Source organism: Aphanomyces astaci, assembly GCF_000520075.1.
Source record: "Aphanomyces astaci strain APO3 unplaced genomic scaffold supercont1.1, whole genome shotgun sequence".
In the NCBI taxonomy this organism is placed as follows: Eukaryota; Oomycota; class Saprolegniomycetes; order Saprolegniales; family Verrucalvaceae; genus Aphanomyces; species Aphanomyces astaci.
In genome coordinates, this window is record NW_009798264.1 from 63,875 (window position 1) to 76,942 (window position 13,068).

Sequence of the window (13,068 nt, forward strand, 5' to 3'; positions counted from 1 at the left end):
ATGTAGTCGTAGTGCGCCATTGCCTTCCACGTACAGTGCTAAGGTTAGAGCAGATCAAGAGTTGAAGGTATGACATAGCTTTGAATCATTGGACAGAGCGACGACTACATGTACTGTAGCCTAACTATATCCCTAACGTTATATACATTACTCGGAGTAGATAATGATAGTACTGTAGTGATCACGGATGGGAGGTCATGTATGTGGCCATAGCTCCTTCAGTTTCATTGCGTCAAGCACCTTGATATGTTGACGTAAAGCAAGTTGTTTGCCAGAATGAAAACGGCAAACAACTTGTTTTACGAAAGTGCCAGTAAAACCACCTTCAACCAACCAATCATCGCATTAGATGAAGTAACTTTAAACAACGCACCCAACCGTTATTCAAGTTACTTTAGACATTATTTAAGCCTGAGAGATTTTTAAACAATGAATTTAACCCTGGAATTGCCAAAAAAGGTGCAAAGCACAATACTACTAGTATTATTAATAATAGTACCAGGTATTAATATATTGATATCACTATCGAGGCACTTTTCTGCAAGAGCCAATCAAATCCACTCAAATTGAATATGGTAGCATCGATTCGATTCGACGGGAGTCTGGAAATTTGTACAAGTACTTTTAGTGTTATTATACAGTGATTTTGCACCCAGAATCCACATGATTTTCCACAAATTTGGGGAGCCGACCAAACCGATCCACAATCGATCTGATTAGTTGAATTTCAGTGAGAAGGTTTTGATTGGCTAATAATTTGAACTCATATGAACTTCGTATAAATCTTGCTCAATGCTCATTGGTCAAAATTGGAAGTTCGTTCCGTGAATCGTATCTTAGAGCGATGTATCGGCGGCGCCATCGTGATGGCTTGGATGAACACCAAGATGTCAACAGCGCCATAGAGCCAGAGAGCTGCACCGCTGACGATCGTCACCACGATGTATCGACGATAGTGTGGGCACTGCGCTTCTGGAAGAGAATGGCAGCCCTGTCCCTTGGCTGTTTTGCACTTGGGCTTCTTGGATACCGACCCAGCCTGCCGTCGATGCAAGATCCGATGCAAAGCACAGCGCCCATTCGAGTACGTGGGCCGTCGAAATATTGTATATACCTCCAGCTATTGATCCACTGATCGAGTCCAGCTGCTGGAGAACCTAGATACCTTCCCCATCGTTCAGTTTCAACACATGCTGCTGTCCACAGGTACTACTGAACTACCGTGGCCATTCTTCTACTATCTATGTCCTGTTGCGACTAGTAACGACCTTTGAGCTTCCATCGTCGCAAGTCGTTCAAATCGTCGTCCACGACCTCGATGGCCACGTGCTACGTCCGTCGACGCCCCGCCGGTCGCTTCCGTCCGCCCTTTTCGACTCCAATGTCATCTACGGCTTGCTTTCCTTGTCTCCCACCGACCTCCTCGCTCACAACACTGTACGAGTGGACGATCCGTAGTATATTCCTGATGAAAAATGGAATTCTTCAAGACGAACGACAATCAAGATCGTCACGACCGCATGTACGTGGCACTGCTATCTCTGACCACCCACTCCCATCGCATCGTGCTCAATTGGTAATACCAGGCCCCGTCATGTATGCACGGATATATGACCTGACCATTTCGTCTAGTTCGTTCGATGCCTTGGATCATTCGTATCATGCGCGTGGGTTTGTGGTGGCATGTCCAACTTCGACATCCGCCGAGACATTGACCATGCTGGAGCATCAAGTGCTCGTGTTAGCCAGGACCATGGAGCAGGTACAGCACCCCCATCTGAATCAAGTCAACTAACTGCTAATTGATGTATTGTCGTCATGTAGGCGCATATATGGAAGTGGACGAGTCATGTATGGGGAGGAGACTGTGCGGAACACAGCAATGTCATCCAAGAGATTGTACCGACGTTTGCGCAGTTGCAAGGTCTTCGTGTGATGCTTCCGTGTTATGACATCTCATCCCCACCGACTTCTCGACATGAACAAGACGAGTTAGTGTAGTCGACACGGCCGTAGATGAGAATGCTAGGTATGACACACGTAATGGAAAGGGAGTGTAGTCGATTTAGGTGGAATAAATAGCTGCATGCAAACCTGCTGACCACTTCGTGCGCCGTAACTATGACGTGGACGAGCAGCATCGCAGCATGGCTTCTGTCTCGTCATCGATAGCAGGGGGGTGAATCACAGCCAACGTCGACGCGCTACGGCGCTGGATGGACTCGGTACATGACGACGCGGTCGAGTCGGACGACTTGTGTCGAGGGCTACTTCGATGGTCGTCGTCGGCATCTCGCGTGGTGGCAGGTTCAGGCATGAGTGTCATGTTCACAAGCCTCTCCTGGAGCGAATGTTTGGGTGACATCGTATCGGGATCAATCGGCCGCCATGAGCTGCGCCTGTCAAGCACGCGCTCGATGGCGGAAGCGGCATCAACCACCTTGACCGCCTTCGCGACGCCCGAACACACACGCTTGGGCTGCGGGACGGAGAATTCTGTGCGTGGGTCGGGATCCCGTCGACCTCGACCGCTCGAACTGCTGGTGCTCATGACGCTTTAGTACTAGTAACGTTAAACTTAGTGGGAAGGTGTGGTTCAACCTGTGTTTTATTACTCGATTGACTGTTTGCATACAAAGAGCAAGTGATTGGTAGAAGATTTAATTAATTTTCGTGCCTGCAAATCACGAGTCAACGTTTTCAGAGTATCTTTGGGGGGTTTGTATCTTGGACAGATGATGGTCGAAGGCGGTGCAGCAGCGGCGCCAGGGAGTGATCCCATCGCGGTAATACGGCGTGCGTTGATGGACAGCAAGGTAGTGACGTGCGCATGGCTCATCTGGCTGTGACGATGACGATGGCGTTGTGTGCACAATAGACTCAGCTGTCGACGGTGAACAGTGTACTCACCGGGTTCAAGTGTGGGTTGGATCGGCTGGAAGGTCAGATGATGCCCATATACAACCTCACCGAGAAACTGCGAGAGACGCAAAAGAACATCGACTTGAGTGTGCATGAGCTGCGGGCTGTGAACGAGACGTTTGCGACCGCAACAGAGGTACGCCATCGTCGTCCCTGTCGCCGTCACAAGTCCGTCCAGGTGGCGCCAACGCTGCACCAAGGGGCCAAGTACGATCAAGCGGAGTACTTCAAGGCGATGCATCGCCTCCTCGAGTCCATTTCGTTCATGGAATCGCATCGGGGGTACGAAGGCTGCGGAAAGGCGCTCGAGCAGGCGCGCCACGTGCTCAACCTGGCCCAGGTCAAGTGCAAATCGGACATTGTAAACGACATCGGGCTCTTCTGTCGGTATGCCATGACCTCTCCAGTCTCGTCAGACCCAGACGACAACGACCCGTCGATTGACCAAGGGAAGGCCCAGCATGAGCCTGTTGTCACTGCTTCCCAACCCAGCGATGCCGACGTGGCCAAGGTGAACGCCCTCGTCCAGTGCTTGCTGGGCACGGGACTCGTGCCGCGGCAATTGCTGGTCGAATACGGCGAAAAGCGGCTTAAGCACATCAAGGACTTCTTCAAAGACGCCAACCCCGCCACTCCCCCCGCCGACATGTACTGTTTTCTGCTGGATTATGTGAAATTAGTATTATTTATATATATTCTCGTCTTGAAATTAGTATTATTTATGTATATTTTCTCGACCACGATAATCACACGCTTGGGTTTAGATCCACGGCCCAGCATATGAAGGAATCCATCGGGCGATACCTTGACATGGTCGTGTATGTGATCAAGGTACACCCACCCACTAGACCTACTACTAGTACTACTAACGTGTACTACTACTAGGTGGAAAAGGGGTTGGCGACCAAAGTGTTTGCGACCGAAGACTTGAGCCATGCCGCGTTGAGTTATACGATCGCACCGCTCTTGGAAACGCTGACCCACGACGTGAAAAGGGGCACCCCCCATCGCAGTACTAGTACTACTACTAGTAGTACTACTAGTACTAGTACGCTGTCGAAAGATGACGTGTTTCGTCCACTGGACTTGCATTATTTGTTCAAAGCCAAAAGCGCGGCGTTCCAGGATGCGTTGCAAGTACGCTGACCAAAATTATCATGTTAATATTTCCTGATAATTTTGAATAATCATTGAGAGATGATAGCCACCGCTGCGACTGCGAGAACACCCGGGCGTGGAGACGGCGGACCCGTGGAAACTGGTGGGGATCGTGGCCAAGATGGAGGACGAGCTGGCGGTGGCGGCCAAGTCGACGCTGTCACAGTTTAAAAGCGATATCGGCGATGCACTCATGCAGGATAAACAACTCGGACGGTTCAGGGACGGCAACGTGCACCCCGTGTCTAGCAACGTACGACGTCTCCGTTTTTTACGATATGTGACACTGTTATATATGACGCTGGAGTGGCCAGGTCATGCAATTCGTGCGCCACCTGTGCGACCACGTCGTGGAACTCGAGTGTCTGCTGAAATCGGACCAGACGACCAACGTCGCCTACTTTGTAGGTATGTTGTCACAGCTGCTGCTGCTCCATTGCATCGTTCATATCTTGACACTGTCACAGATTGCACAGTTTATATGTGTACAGTGTGGCTGTTGGCGGGGTATTTTGCTGCCTCTATTGTAGTACAGATATGGGTTACTAATATGGATGTGTGATAGATTCCATCGTGATGAAGTTGATCGAGTCATTGAAAGCGTCAAATGTGATCAAAGGCGGGCGGGAGGACCTGCGGACATTGTTTACTCTCAACAACGTCATGTACATATCCCAGTCGCTCAAACAGCTGGGCCAGGACCTGCATACCCCAGCTCAAGCAGTCGTCACAGCAGCCCTCCAGCAAACGATCCAGCCCAAGGTAGCCGCGCTCGGCGACAAGGCCATCCAGGACTTTATGCACTTGAGGTGGGAATGTACAAACAATTTGAATGATCGATAATCGACTCAGTAGTTACGACGAATTTGACGCGATTTTGGCCGACCCGACGACCAAGTTGCAGTACAACCGCAACAGCGACGTGCTTACATTGGACAGCGGCCGCCTCGTCAAAGAAAAGTTCACGGTGGGTGTATGACCTGTCGAAAAAAAAAAATAATAAAATATATATATATATAAACATATATATATATATATTAATATTTTGTGTAGAAATTCAATGCCACGTTGGACGAAGTGGTGGCCAACCAGGTATGATCCGTTCTCGTGCTGTTTTTGTTGCCAGTACGAAGACGACGTGATATATATATATATATATAAATATATATATGGTTGTTGTGTATGTCGTGGAGTAGAAATCGTATACGGTTCCCGACGCCGACCTGCGCAAGACGTTGATGGCATCGGCGTTGCAGCGCATTGTGCCCAGCTACACTATCTTTTATGACAAGTACGTTGGCCGGTTTGGAGTTATCGATATAGACAAGGCGGTGGCTGTAGGTACTCGGTCGTGCATTTCTCCAAGAAGCACATGGACAAGTACGTCAAGTACACCCCCGCCAACGTGGATGCGATGCTGCGCGAGCTGTTCCAAGGCCTCCACCACCCCTCGACGTCGTCGCATACATCGTCGTCGCATACATCGTCGTCGTAACGACCAACTCGTTTATTCGTAATCGATTCTATCAATATATATCTACATATATATATATATACACACAAGTTTTATTTTGTTTATGATTCTTCATCGAAAGATGGCGTCCAGCGTAATGCAATGCAGCGAATTCCCCGACGCTTCCGTCACAAACAGCGCTCGGGTCGATGGCCTACATGCGATACAGACGTGAAGGAGGCTGATTACGAATACATAAATATATATACATAAATATATATATATATATCACATAAATATATATATATCACATAAATATATATATATATGTATATACATACATACATAAATATATATATATATATATATATCACGAACGAGGTCGTACTCGATACAAATGCCTGTGATTTCGGTGCCCGGCACTTCGAGCACGTGCTCGACGGCACCTGACGACGATAGAATGTAGATTTTCCCGTTTCCATCCGAGCCTATTGGAGGTTAGTACACTGGGAGTTGGTCGCTAGTAATACTAGTACCCGCCACATCGAACGTGCCAACGTAGATGCGTCCGTCGGCGTCGCACGCGACCGAGGATGGACCCATCCCGCCTGCGAACTGATGGAACACGCTGCAGTGGTAAATACCCAGTGGTCGCTGCACGAACCGCAGCAGTCGGTTGAGCATCATCTCCGCCACATAACTACATGTGTGGGCATCAGGGGTGTGTGGATTTGACATGAAGCATATCGGACATGGATTTAGAATTGGGCGACACGGCCACGCCACAAGGATGCGCGAGACAATCGAGCGCCAACGGCTTGAGCACTTGGCCGCCGGTGGGGCCTGGAGCGATGCAGAACACACTGCCCTTGGGCTGGGCCAGCGTCGTTTCCCCCAACGGGCCGCTGTCGGTAAAGTACACGACCCCCGTGGCTGCAATTTGGAGGCTGCTCGGTCCCTGGACACGGCTATATAAGCGTCACGACAATAGGCGATGATATTTAGTACCTTGAACGGCTTTTCTTCGTATACTTTGACGACCAAACCGGGCTGGTGGTTGTGAACAGACACGTCGGCCTTCAAGATGGCGGCATGTGCGCAATCGGCCACGTGCAGCTTGCCTTGGCTGTCGAAAGCCGCGCCCATGGGCTCGCCGCCCGTCTGCGTCCACACGACATGCTTTCCTTCGGTCACGGCGTACACTTCTCCAGTGCCACTCGACACGTAGCCCACAATGGACTTGCCCCCCACTTCACGCACAAACGGACTACAGATCTTGGAGCCTTTGCATCGGATCGTTTCTTGCAAGTACGTCATGCTTCAATGCCGCTTTGCAAAGGGGTTTCCAAGTGAAACCGACAGATTATCCGGATATCACGCTTAGATGGATTTCAAATATCCGTGATAGCTACCAGTAATGTCATTGTTAATTCAACAATTATATTATAGTGTTCATAGTTTGCCGAAACTACTTCGTAGTAATACTATTAATAGTATTATTCATAGTTGTATTCACAGTGTCAACACGGTCGTCCAGTTCGTACTATTATCCTAGTAGTTGCTACTCTCTTTGGTTATTTATGGGGAATGTGGTTGGGGGCGTCGGCAAAGTACGTTTGCAAAATGTACGCACGTGACAGGAGTGGCTCAATGTCGTCTTCAGCCCATTCGTTCGTGGGCAACTTCTGCAGAAACAAAACCAGGTCTTGGAACTGCATCTCTTTCAACTGGTCGCCAAACGTCATGAGAATCGCCGCACACACGTACACATGGAAGCTCTCGAAGCCGCTCTCTTCGCACAGGTACGTGTCCCAGAGGCGGACGATCGCGCCCAGCGGACACTCGCGCATGAGAAGGCAGTTCATCCACCGGAACGCAAACTGCACAAACTGCACCTGCTCCGTCTCGACAATGTGCCCGTGCAGGTCGCCGTCGCACCGCCGCACCAGGTCCTCCATCCGCTGCACCATGCGCTGCAGCCCCGGCTGCGAAAATGTGTAGTGGTCCTACCTCGTCCATCCATGTCAATTGGGTGCACACATACGTGCACACCTACCTGGATGTCGTCCAAGAGCTTAGTGAGGCACCAGTAACTGTCGGCTTCAATGTCCTGCATCACTTGGTCCGAAATCGTCGCCATGTCACATCGTTCGGGGTCGTCTATACAGATCACAACGTTGTTTTACGTTGTTTAACGTTGTTTTACGTTGTTTAACGTTGTTTTACGGATGATTCTTACCAGAAAAGGATGACAAGAATACGGTCACGAACGGGGTTAAGAGGTCGTTGATGCCCTGGACGTAGCCGCTGGCTGGGTGCCGAATCGCCCAAATGTACAACGTCCGCTCCATGCTCTGTCGACATGATAAGCATATATGAACTCGCCATATATTTATAGATCGCATGCAAAATTAGCAGGAATACGATATATATATATATCTATTTTATATATATATATATCGGACCTTTTGAATAGTCGGGTTTTGAAACAGTGGCACGTCAGGATTTGTCCGGGGAATGTCAATGAGAATCTACGCCACATAGTACTCAGAACGAGGATAGTACTACTACTCCTGTCATCTAGTAATACTAGCAGTACCTGATGCAGCGTCTCCTGCTCCTTGATCCCGCGATCTGTGTCGGGGATGTAGTAGTACTGGTGCAGTAAGTCGCGGTATTCACTGCGTTTTCGAGTCAGCATGGCGTCGCGGCGGTCCTTGTGCGCGGGTACGTAGCTCAGGAGTAGCTTCCACACCAGCGGCCGAAACTCCACGGGCACGCCGCCCCAGCTCAGCTCGCGCAGGCGCTCCAAGTCCACCGAGTCCTTGTCGCTCTTGAGCAGGGCCGCGAATTGCTCGGATCGCAAGTTCCCAGCGGCGTTGCGTGGCCCCGGCACGGTCGTCGTGTCGTTCGATTTGGCGTTGGTGTCGTCGGTGGGATGGAGATGCTTCACGGCCGGCGGAGGCGTCGCCCACACGGGAGGGAGCTGGGCCCCGCAGAACGAAGCTTGCTTGACCGATCCAGGGAACAACGGCGGATTCGACGAGGCCTTCTTGCGACCAAAGAAGCCTGTTGTCGCAGACTGCAAGATGTTGCTCGTCTTTTCCTTCTTCGTGCCGCTGCTCAAGTTTTTCAACGCGGTCTTGAACACATTTGACTTTGGGCTTGCCTCCTACGTGTTCGCGGCATCGTCAAGCATGTTTCATTCTGTACGAAGTGGGGATGATGACATCATTGATCCAGCCATAAAAGATCGGGCTGCACACACACATATGGGACCATGGCTGGCCTGAGTGTTAGCGGCTGGAAAGACCCTTCCATGCATGCACCACGTACGGGGGCGATAGGTGTGACAGACGCTTCTCCATTACCGGCGCCAATCGCTTCGCTTTCCATGAGACAGAAGTGCACTGACTCGCGCGAATGTGAGTTGGGGTTGCTGTCTTGGGGCTTGGATAATTTTTATACCCTGACGTATTAAACGAATTAATCATTCACCTCTGTTTAAGCACCTTTCATACCTTGTACCTGATTATTGGTATGCCAAAATCTGTTTATGGTCGTTAAAACGAGGGACAGGCACACACACCGCGAGCTATAAATGCATCGGCATCATTTTGACGTAAAATTAGACTCCGGATAAGAAATGGAATCCCGGATAAGGTTTAACCCAGACAACCTCGTTATCCGGATAGCTGTGGGTAATTTGAGCGGAGATTTCCAGTGGAATTGCATAAGCCAACAGTTTCAAGCCGATTGTCATTTTCGCCATGACCGATCAGGTGCGTCGACACTTGCATGCTGTGGGAATGTGCGTGCACCATATGACTGAAGTGCTCTGTGTAGTTGGAGCTGCTTCCTCGCCAACACGCGGACTTTCGCCGCAAGGAGTATTGGGACGAGTTCTTCACCAAGCGACAAGAGAAGGCGTTCGAATGGTATGGCGAGTACTCGGCGCTCCGCCCGGCACTGCACAAGTCTGTCAAGCCCAGCGATCGCATCTTGGTCGTGGGTTGCGGGAACTCGGACCTGAGTCCCGATTGGACGAAGGACGGATACCCCCACGTGACGTCCATGGACTTCAGCGAGTTGGCAATTGACGAAATGCGTCACAAGCACCCGTCGATGCAGTGGGATGTCATGGACATGACCAAGATGACGTACACCGACGCGTCCTTCGACTGCGTGATGGACAAGGGCGCGTTGGATGCGCTCATGGCCACGGACGACGCTCCAGGTACAACCGTCCGGCCTTTCTCTCATGCCAACACAACAACGCGAGTATGTGATGGGTCGGTCTGTAGTCCTCGCGGATGCCGTCAAGATGTTTCACGAAGTCGATCGCGTCCTCGCGCCTCGTGGATCGTATGTATGCATCACGATGGCGCAGGACTTTATCCTCAAGCATGTCTTGCATGCGTTCTCCGAGGTGTTGCCGTCGTACACGATCACCATCACTGAAGTAAACACGATCACCCCAAGTCATGTCGTAAGTTGCGTCGTTCACACGATCATCTGTCCTAGGTGCCGCGATCCAAAACGTCGCCGTTCGTGCCCTTCTTCATCGTGTTCACCAAGTCCACGTCATCCTCCATGGTCCAGTACAACGGCAAGACGTACGTCCACGAGTCTGGCGCGTTGCGGGCGCAGTGGCTGCGGCACCAAGTCGAGGCCACGCAGTGGTTTATCATGTCCCAGAACGAGCTCAAGCAGATCCAAGTGGGTCGGCAGCGCCTCATCGAACTCATGGCGTCGACGTCCGCCCTCAACACGACACCCCGCTACATCGTCCGCCTCGTAGACGTGCAGGCGCGTGGTCCCAACGGCACTTGCGGCGTCTTCCTCGTGCCCCAAGGTCGAGAGCACGAGTTCCTCTTCGCCACGGACGAAGGCGCGATGGAGCTGGCGTCCGGCGCCGGCTTTAGTCGGTTTCTGATCGTCAGTCTTGGCCGCACGCACACATTTGAGAGCTTGGAAGCGGTGCAGCTCGAGTTGAACCCGAAAATGCTAGAGTTGTGCCCCGATAGCGCCGCGAAAGACGAGAAAATCCCGTATATGACGGTGCAGGAAGGGCTGGGAGAGCGCCACGTCATTGGAAATGGCACAACCGATCTCAGTGGCGACTACTTGATCGAACAAGTCGACATGCACCGACGCCTCGTTTTTCTCAGCAACAACAACACGATCCAGAGTGAAATCCGCCTCTTGCCGCCGCTCACAGGTACTACCTACTACTACTACATCCAAAAACTAGTGGGAAATATCATTGGGTTGTGTTTCTGCCTTGTATCATGTGTTCAATTTCCTCGGGCGGGTGGTTGAATGACCCTCACTGGACCTGCGAAATATAATGTATAGCGAAGTCGAAAGGTATCTATCTTTGTGAATCAAGCCAATCATATTGCAACCTTCATCCTTTTGATCCAATCATACTCTTTTGCTCGTTTCTTGGTGATTTTTCAACAATCCCCCGAAATTGGCAAATTTGCACGAAATGCCCAATATATTTTTCTCAAGGCGTCCACCATTTCGCGTTTGATTTGCGCTTTGTTTCTTTAATATATTTATTTCTCTCACCCGACCTCTCGCCAATTGTATTTCCACGTCTCATATAACGGATATATATTGGTTGCAGCGAAACAATTGAAGGAAAAGGCCAAAAAGAACAAAAAGAAGGGAGGTACGACCCGCCTTCGCTTCGATGCGACGTACTTGGCGTTCGAGTACCACAAGAGCATGGCGGCGATCTTGCATTACACGGTGGCGCTGTCGACTGCCAATAGTCACCACAAAAGTCTGCTCATTGGACTGGGGGGAGGCTGCCTAGCCAGCTACGTGCAGGCCACGATGCCATCGGTGACACTCACAGCATGCGAGTTGGATCCGTCGGTGGTGACGCTGGCCAAAGACTTCTTTGGCTTCCAAACCAACCACCACCTCGATGTCGTCGTTCAAGACGGGCTCGTGTGTCTGCAAGACGCAGGTACTATATTTTTGTGCCTTTATATATATATATATATTGTGCTTTGCACTTGTTTTGGCGTCGGTTTTACGTGGCTAAAAGAGTGGTACATCTGCTGTAACTGTGTTACAAAGTTGAATAAATACCTGGTGTTTTAGCTAATTCACTGGGGTTTTATAAATACCTAATAACTCTGAGCAATAATAATCACATGTGATGCTGAAGTGACCAAAACACCTTGGCTGTTATTCCATCGCGTAGTACGCGCTACCTGCATGTACTATGCGATGGAACAAGAAGTTGGCGTGGTTTTCTACGATGTGGCACCATACGTACATCGCTGTACGGTAGAACACAGGCGCATGTCCTCGCTGTGTGTCATTTGTATTATCAAAAGTTGTTCATGATGACCAGTGAATTGTGAATTTGGTCCCGAGAATAGCAGATATAACTTCGATTTGCACTTTTCACATGTGCAAAAGCGAGGGAGTTGCATAAATGACCTCCCTATAATTACATTCTGTAACGAAACGTGATCCTAAATCACGGTACGGATGATCTAAAACACTGGGGTCGATGTAACAAACAACCAGGATTATGGTGTGAATAGCCAAAACGAGTGAAAAGCACAATACATTGTATTTCGATTATATTATCATCATGACATATGTATGTGATATGATTGTTGTAGCGCCTGCCTCGTACGACTCGATCCTTGTGGACGTGGACGCCAAATCGGACGAAGAAAAGGCGCTGGGGCTGACTGCGCCGCCGTTGGCATTTCTTTCGGACACGACCCTTGCCGTGCGTGTTTATATATATATATATTCTGATTGATTCTAGCTTGGCTATATATATATATTTGCAGCGTGATGATGGTCATTTGTAGAATGTCCATTCGGCCTTGCGAGACGGCGGTGTGTTCCTTGTCAACGTGGCGTGCCGGTCGAGTGAAAAGAACAAGGCGATTGTGGGCAGTCTGCGCCGCATCTTTGGCTCGACTGCCCACGTGGTGGAGCTCAAGGCGTCCGAGCACGACGTCAATCGCATCGTGTGCGCCGTCAAGGGGCCGACGCCCATCGATCTCGTCCAGTGGCGACAAACGACTGTGCCGTCGGCGCCAGGCTTTGAAGAAGACGAAGTGGCCGACTTGATTGGGCTCATGGACATTGCCGAATAATCAAAACCAGCTTGGGAATCAATCACCATTTGCTTGGGTTGCTAGAGTATCACTGGAACTTCTGATTGGCTGATATGTATACTGCAATAGCCAATCCGATCCCCTCAAATTTGGATTAGCCAATAGCGTCGCTATTCGTGATTTGGCGGCGATCATTCGGAAATTTGGACCAAAACCACATTAACTATTACAGTACATACAAAGTACTATTAACGTTAATAGTATTTGCAACTACTATACCTTTTCCTGATCAAAGTGCCACTTTATTCCAATCAATGTGGCGATAAAAAATATAAAACGTTTGAAACGCAAAGGATGGTTACAAAGAAACTGCACATTTCCATTACAATGTGGTTTTATTCCAATCAATGTGGTGCAAAGTCACATTCCATA

The 13,068-nt window shown here is 49.9% G+C and overlaps 6 protein-coding genes across 6 annotated transcripts; 3 read left to right on the forward strand and 3 right to left on the reverse strand.

Moving 5' to 3' along the window:
* The first annotated feature begins 815 nt into the window (after positions 1-815).
* Positions 816-2,564, forward strand: H257_00028 (hypothetical protein). The gene is made up of 6 exons (XM_009822502.1): positions 816-1,084; positions 1,146-1,206; positions 1,262-1,437; positions 1,491-1,576; positions 1,633-1,762; positions 1,825-2,564. Exons 1-6 carry the CDS (start codon positions 845-847, stop codon positions 1,999-2,001), a joined length of 870 nt encoding a protein of 289 aa, XP_009820804.1. The 5' UTR covers positions 816-844; the 3' UTR covers positions 2,002-2,564.
* On the reverse strand, positions 2,120-2,551 carry H257_00029 (hypothetical protein; the record flags this gene model as incomplete). Its single annotated transcript, XM_009822503.1, has 1 exon — positions 2,120-2,551. The coding sequence occupies one exon, from the start codon at positions 2,549-2,551 to the stop codon at positions 2,120-2,122; it is 432 nt and encodes a 143-aa protein (XP_009820805.1).
* A 174-nt stretch (positions 2,565-2,738) lies between the features above and the next one.
* H257_00030 (hypothetical protein) lies at positions 2,739-5,575 on the forward strand (the record flags this gene model as incomplete). Its single annotated transcript, XM_009822504.1, has 13 exons — positions 2,739-2,816; positions 2,879-3,058; positions 3,101-3,570; positions 3,687-3,753; positions 3,808-3,934; positions 3,986-4,059; positions 4,127-4,333; positions 4,395-4,488; positions 4,646-4,889; positions 4,936-5,047; positions 5,134-5,172; positions 5,277-5,371; positions 5,422-5,575. 13 exons carry the CDS (start codon positions 2,739-2,741, stop codon positions 5,573-5,575), a joined length of 1,941 nt encoding a protein of 646 aa, XP_009820806.1.
* A 61-nt stretch (positions 5,576-5,636) lies between these two features.
* Positions 5,637-6,872, reverse strand: H257_00031 (hypothetical protein). Its single transcript, XM_009822505.1, has 5 exons — positions 6,542-6,872; positions 6,286-6,491; positions 6,070-6,233; positions 5,922-6,021; positions 5,637-5,747 (listed from the first exon to the last, which is right to left on the reverse strand). Exons 1-5 carry the CDS (start codon positions 6,848-6,850, stop codon positions 5,666-5,668), a joined length of 861 nt encoding a protein of 286 aa, XP_009820807.1. The 5' UTR covers positions 6,851-6,872; the 3' UTR covers positions 5,637-5,665.
* A 132-nt stretch (positions 6,873-7,004) lies between these two features.
* H257_00032 (hypothetical protein) lies at positions 7,005-8,986 on the reverse strand. The gene is made up of 6 exons (XM_009822506.1): positions 8,870-8,986; positions 8,133-8,705; positions 7,999-8,064; positions 7,773-7,887; positions 7,590-7,693; positions 7,005-7,539 (listed from the first exon to the last, which is right to left on the reverse strand). The coding sequence occupies exons 1-6, from the start codon at positions 8,927-8,929 to the stop codon at positions 7,108-7,110; spliced, it is 1,350 nt and encodes a 449-aa protein (XP_009820808.1). The 5' UTR covers positions 8,930-8,986; the 3' UTR covers positions 7,005-7,107.
* Positions 8,987-9,256: 270 nt separating this feature from the next.
* Positions 9,257-12,746, forward strand: H257_00033 (hypothetical protein). The gene is made up of 7 exons (XM_009822507.1): positions 9,257-9,315; positions 9,380-9,770; positions 9,838-9,995; positions 10,058-10,754; positions 11,169-11,516; positions 12,187-12,299; positions 12,385-12,746. Exons 1-7 carry the CDS (start codon positions 9,304-9,306, stop codon positions 12,673-12,675), a joined length of 2,010 nt encoding a protein of 669 aa, XP_009820809.1. The 5' UTR covers positions 9,257-9,303; the 3' UTR covers positions 12,676-12,746.
* The last annotated feature ends 322 nt before the right edge of the window (positions 12,747-13,068 follow it).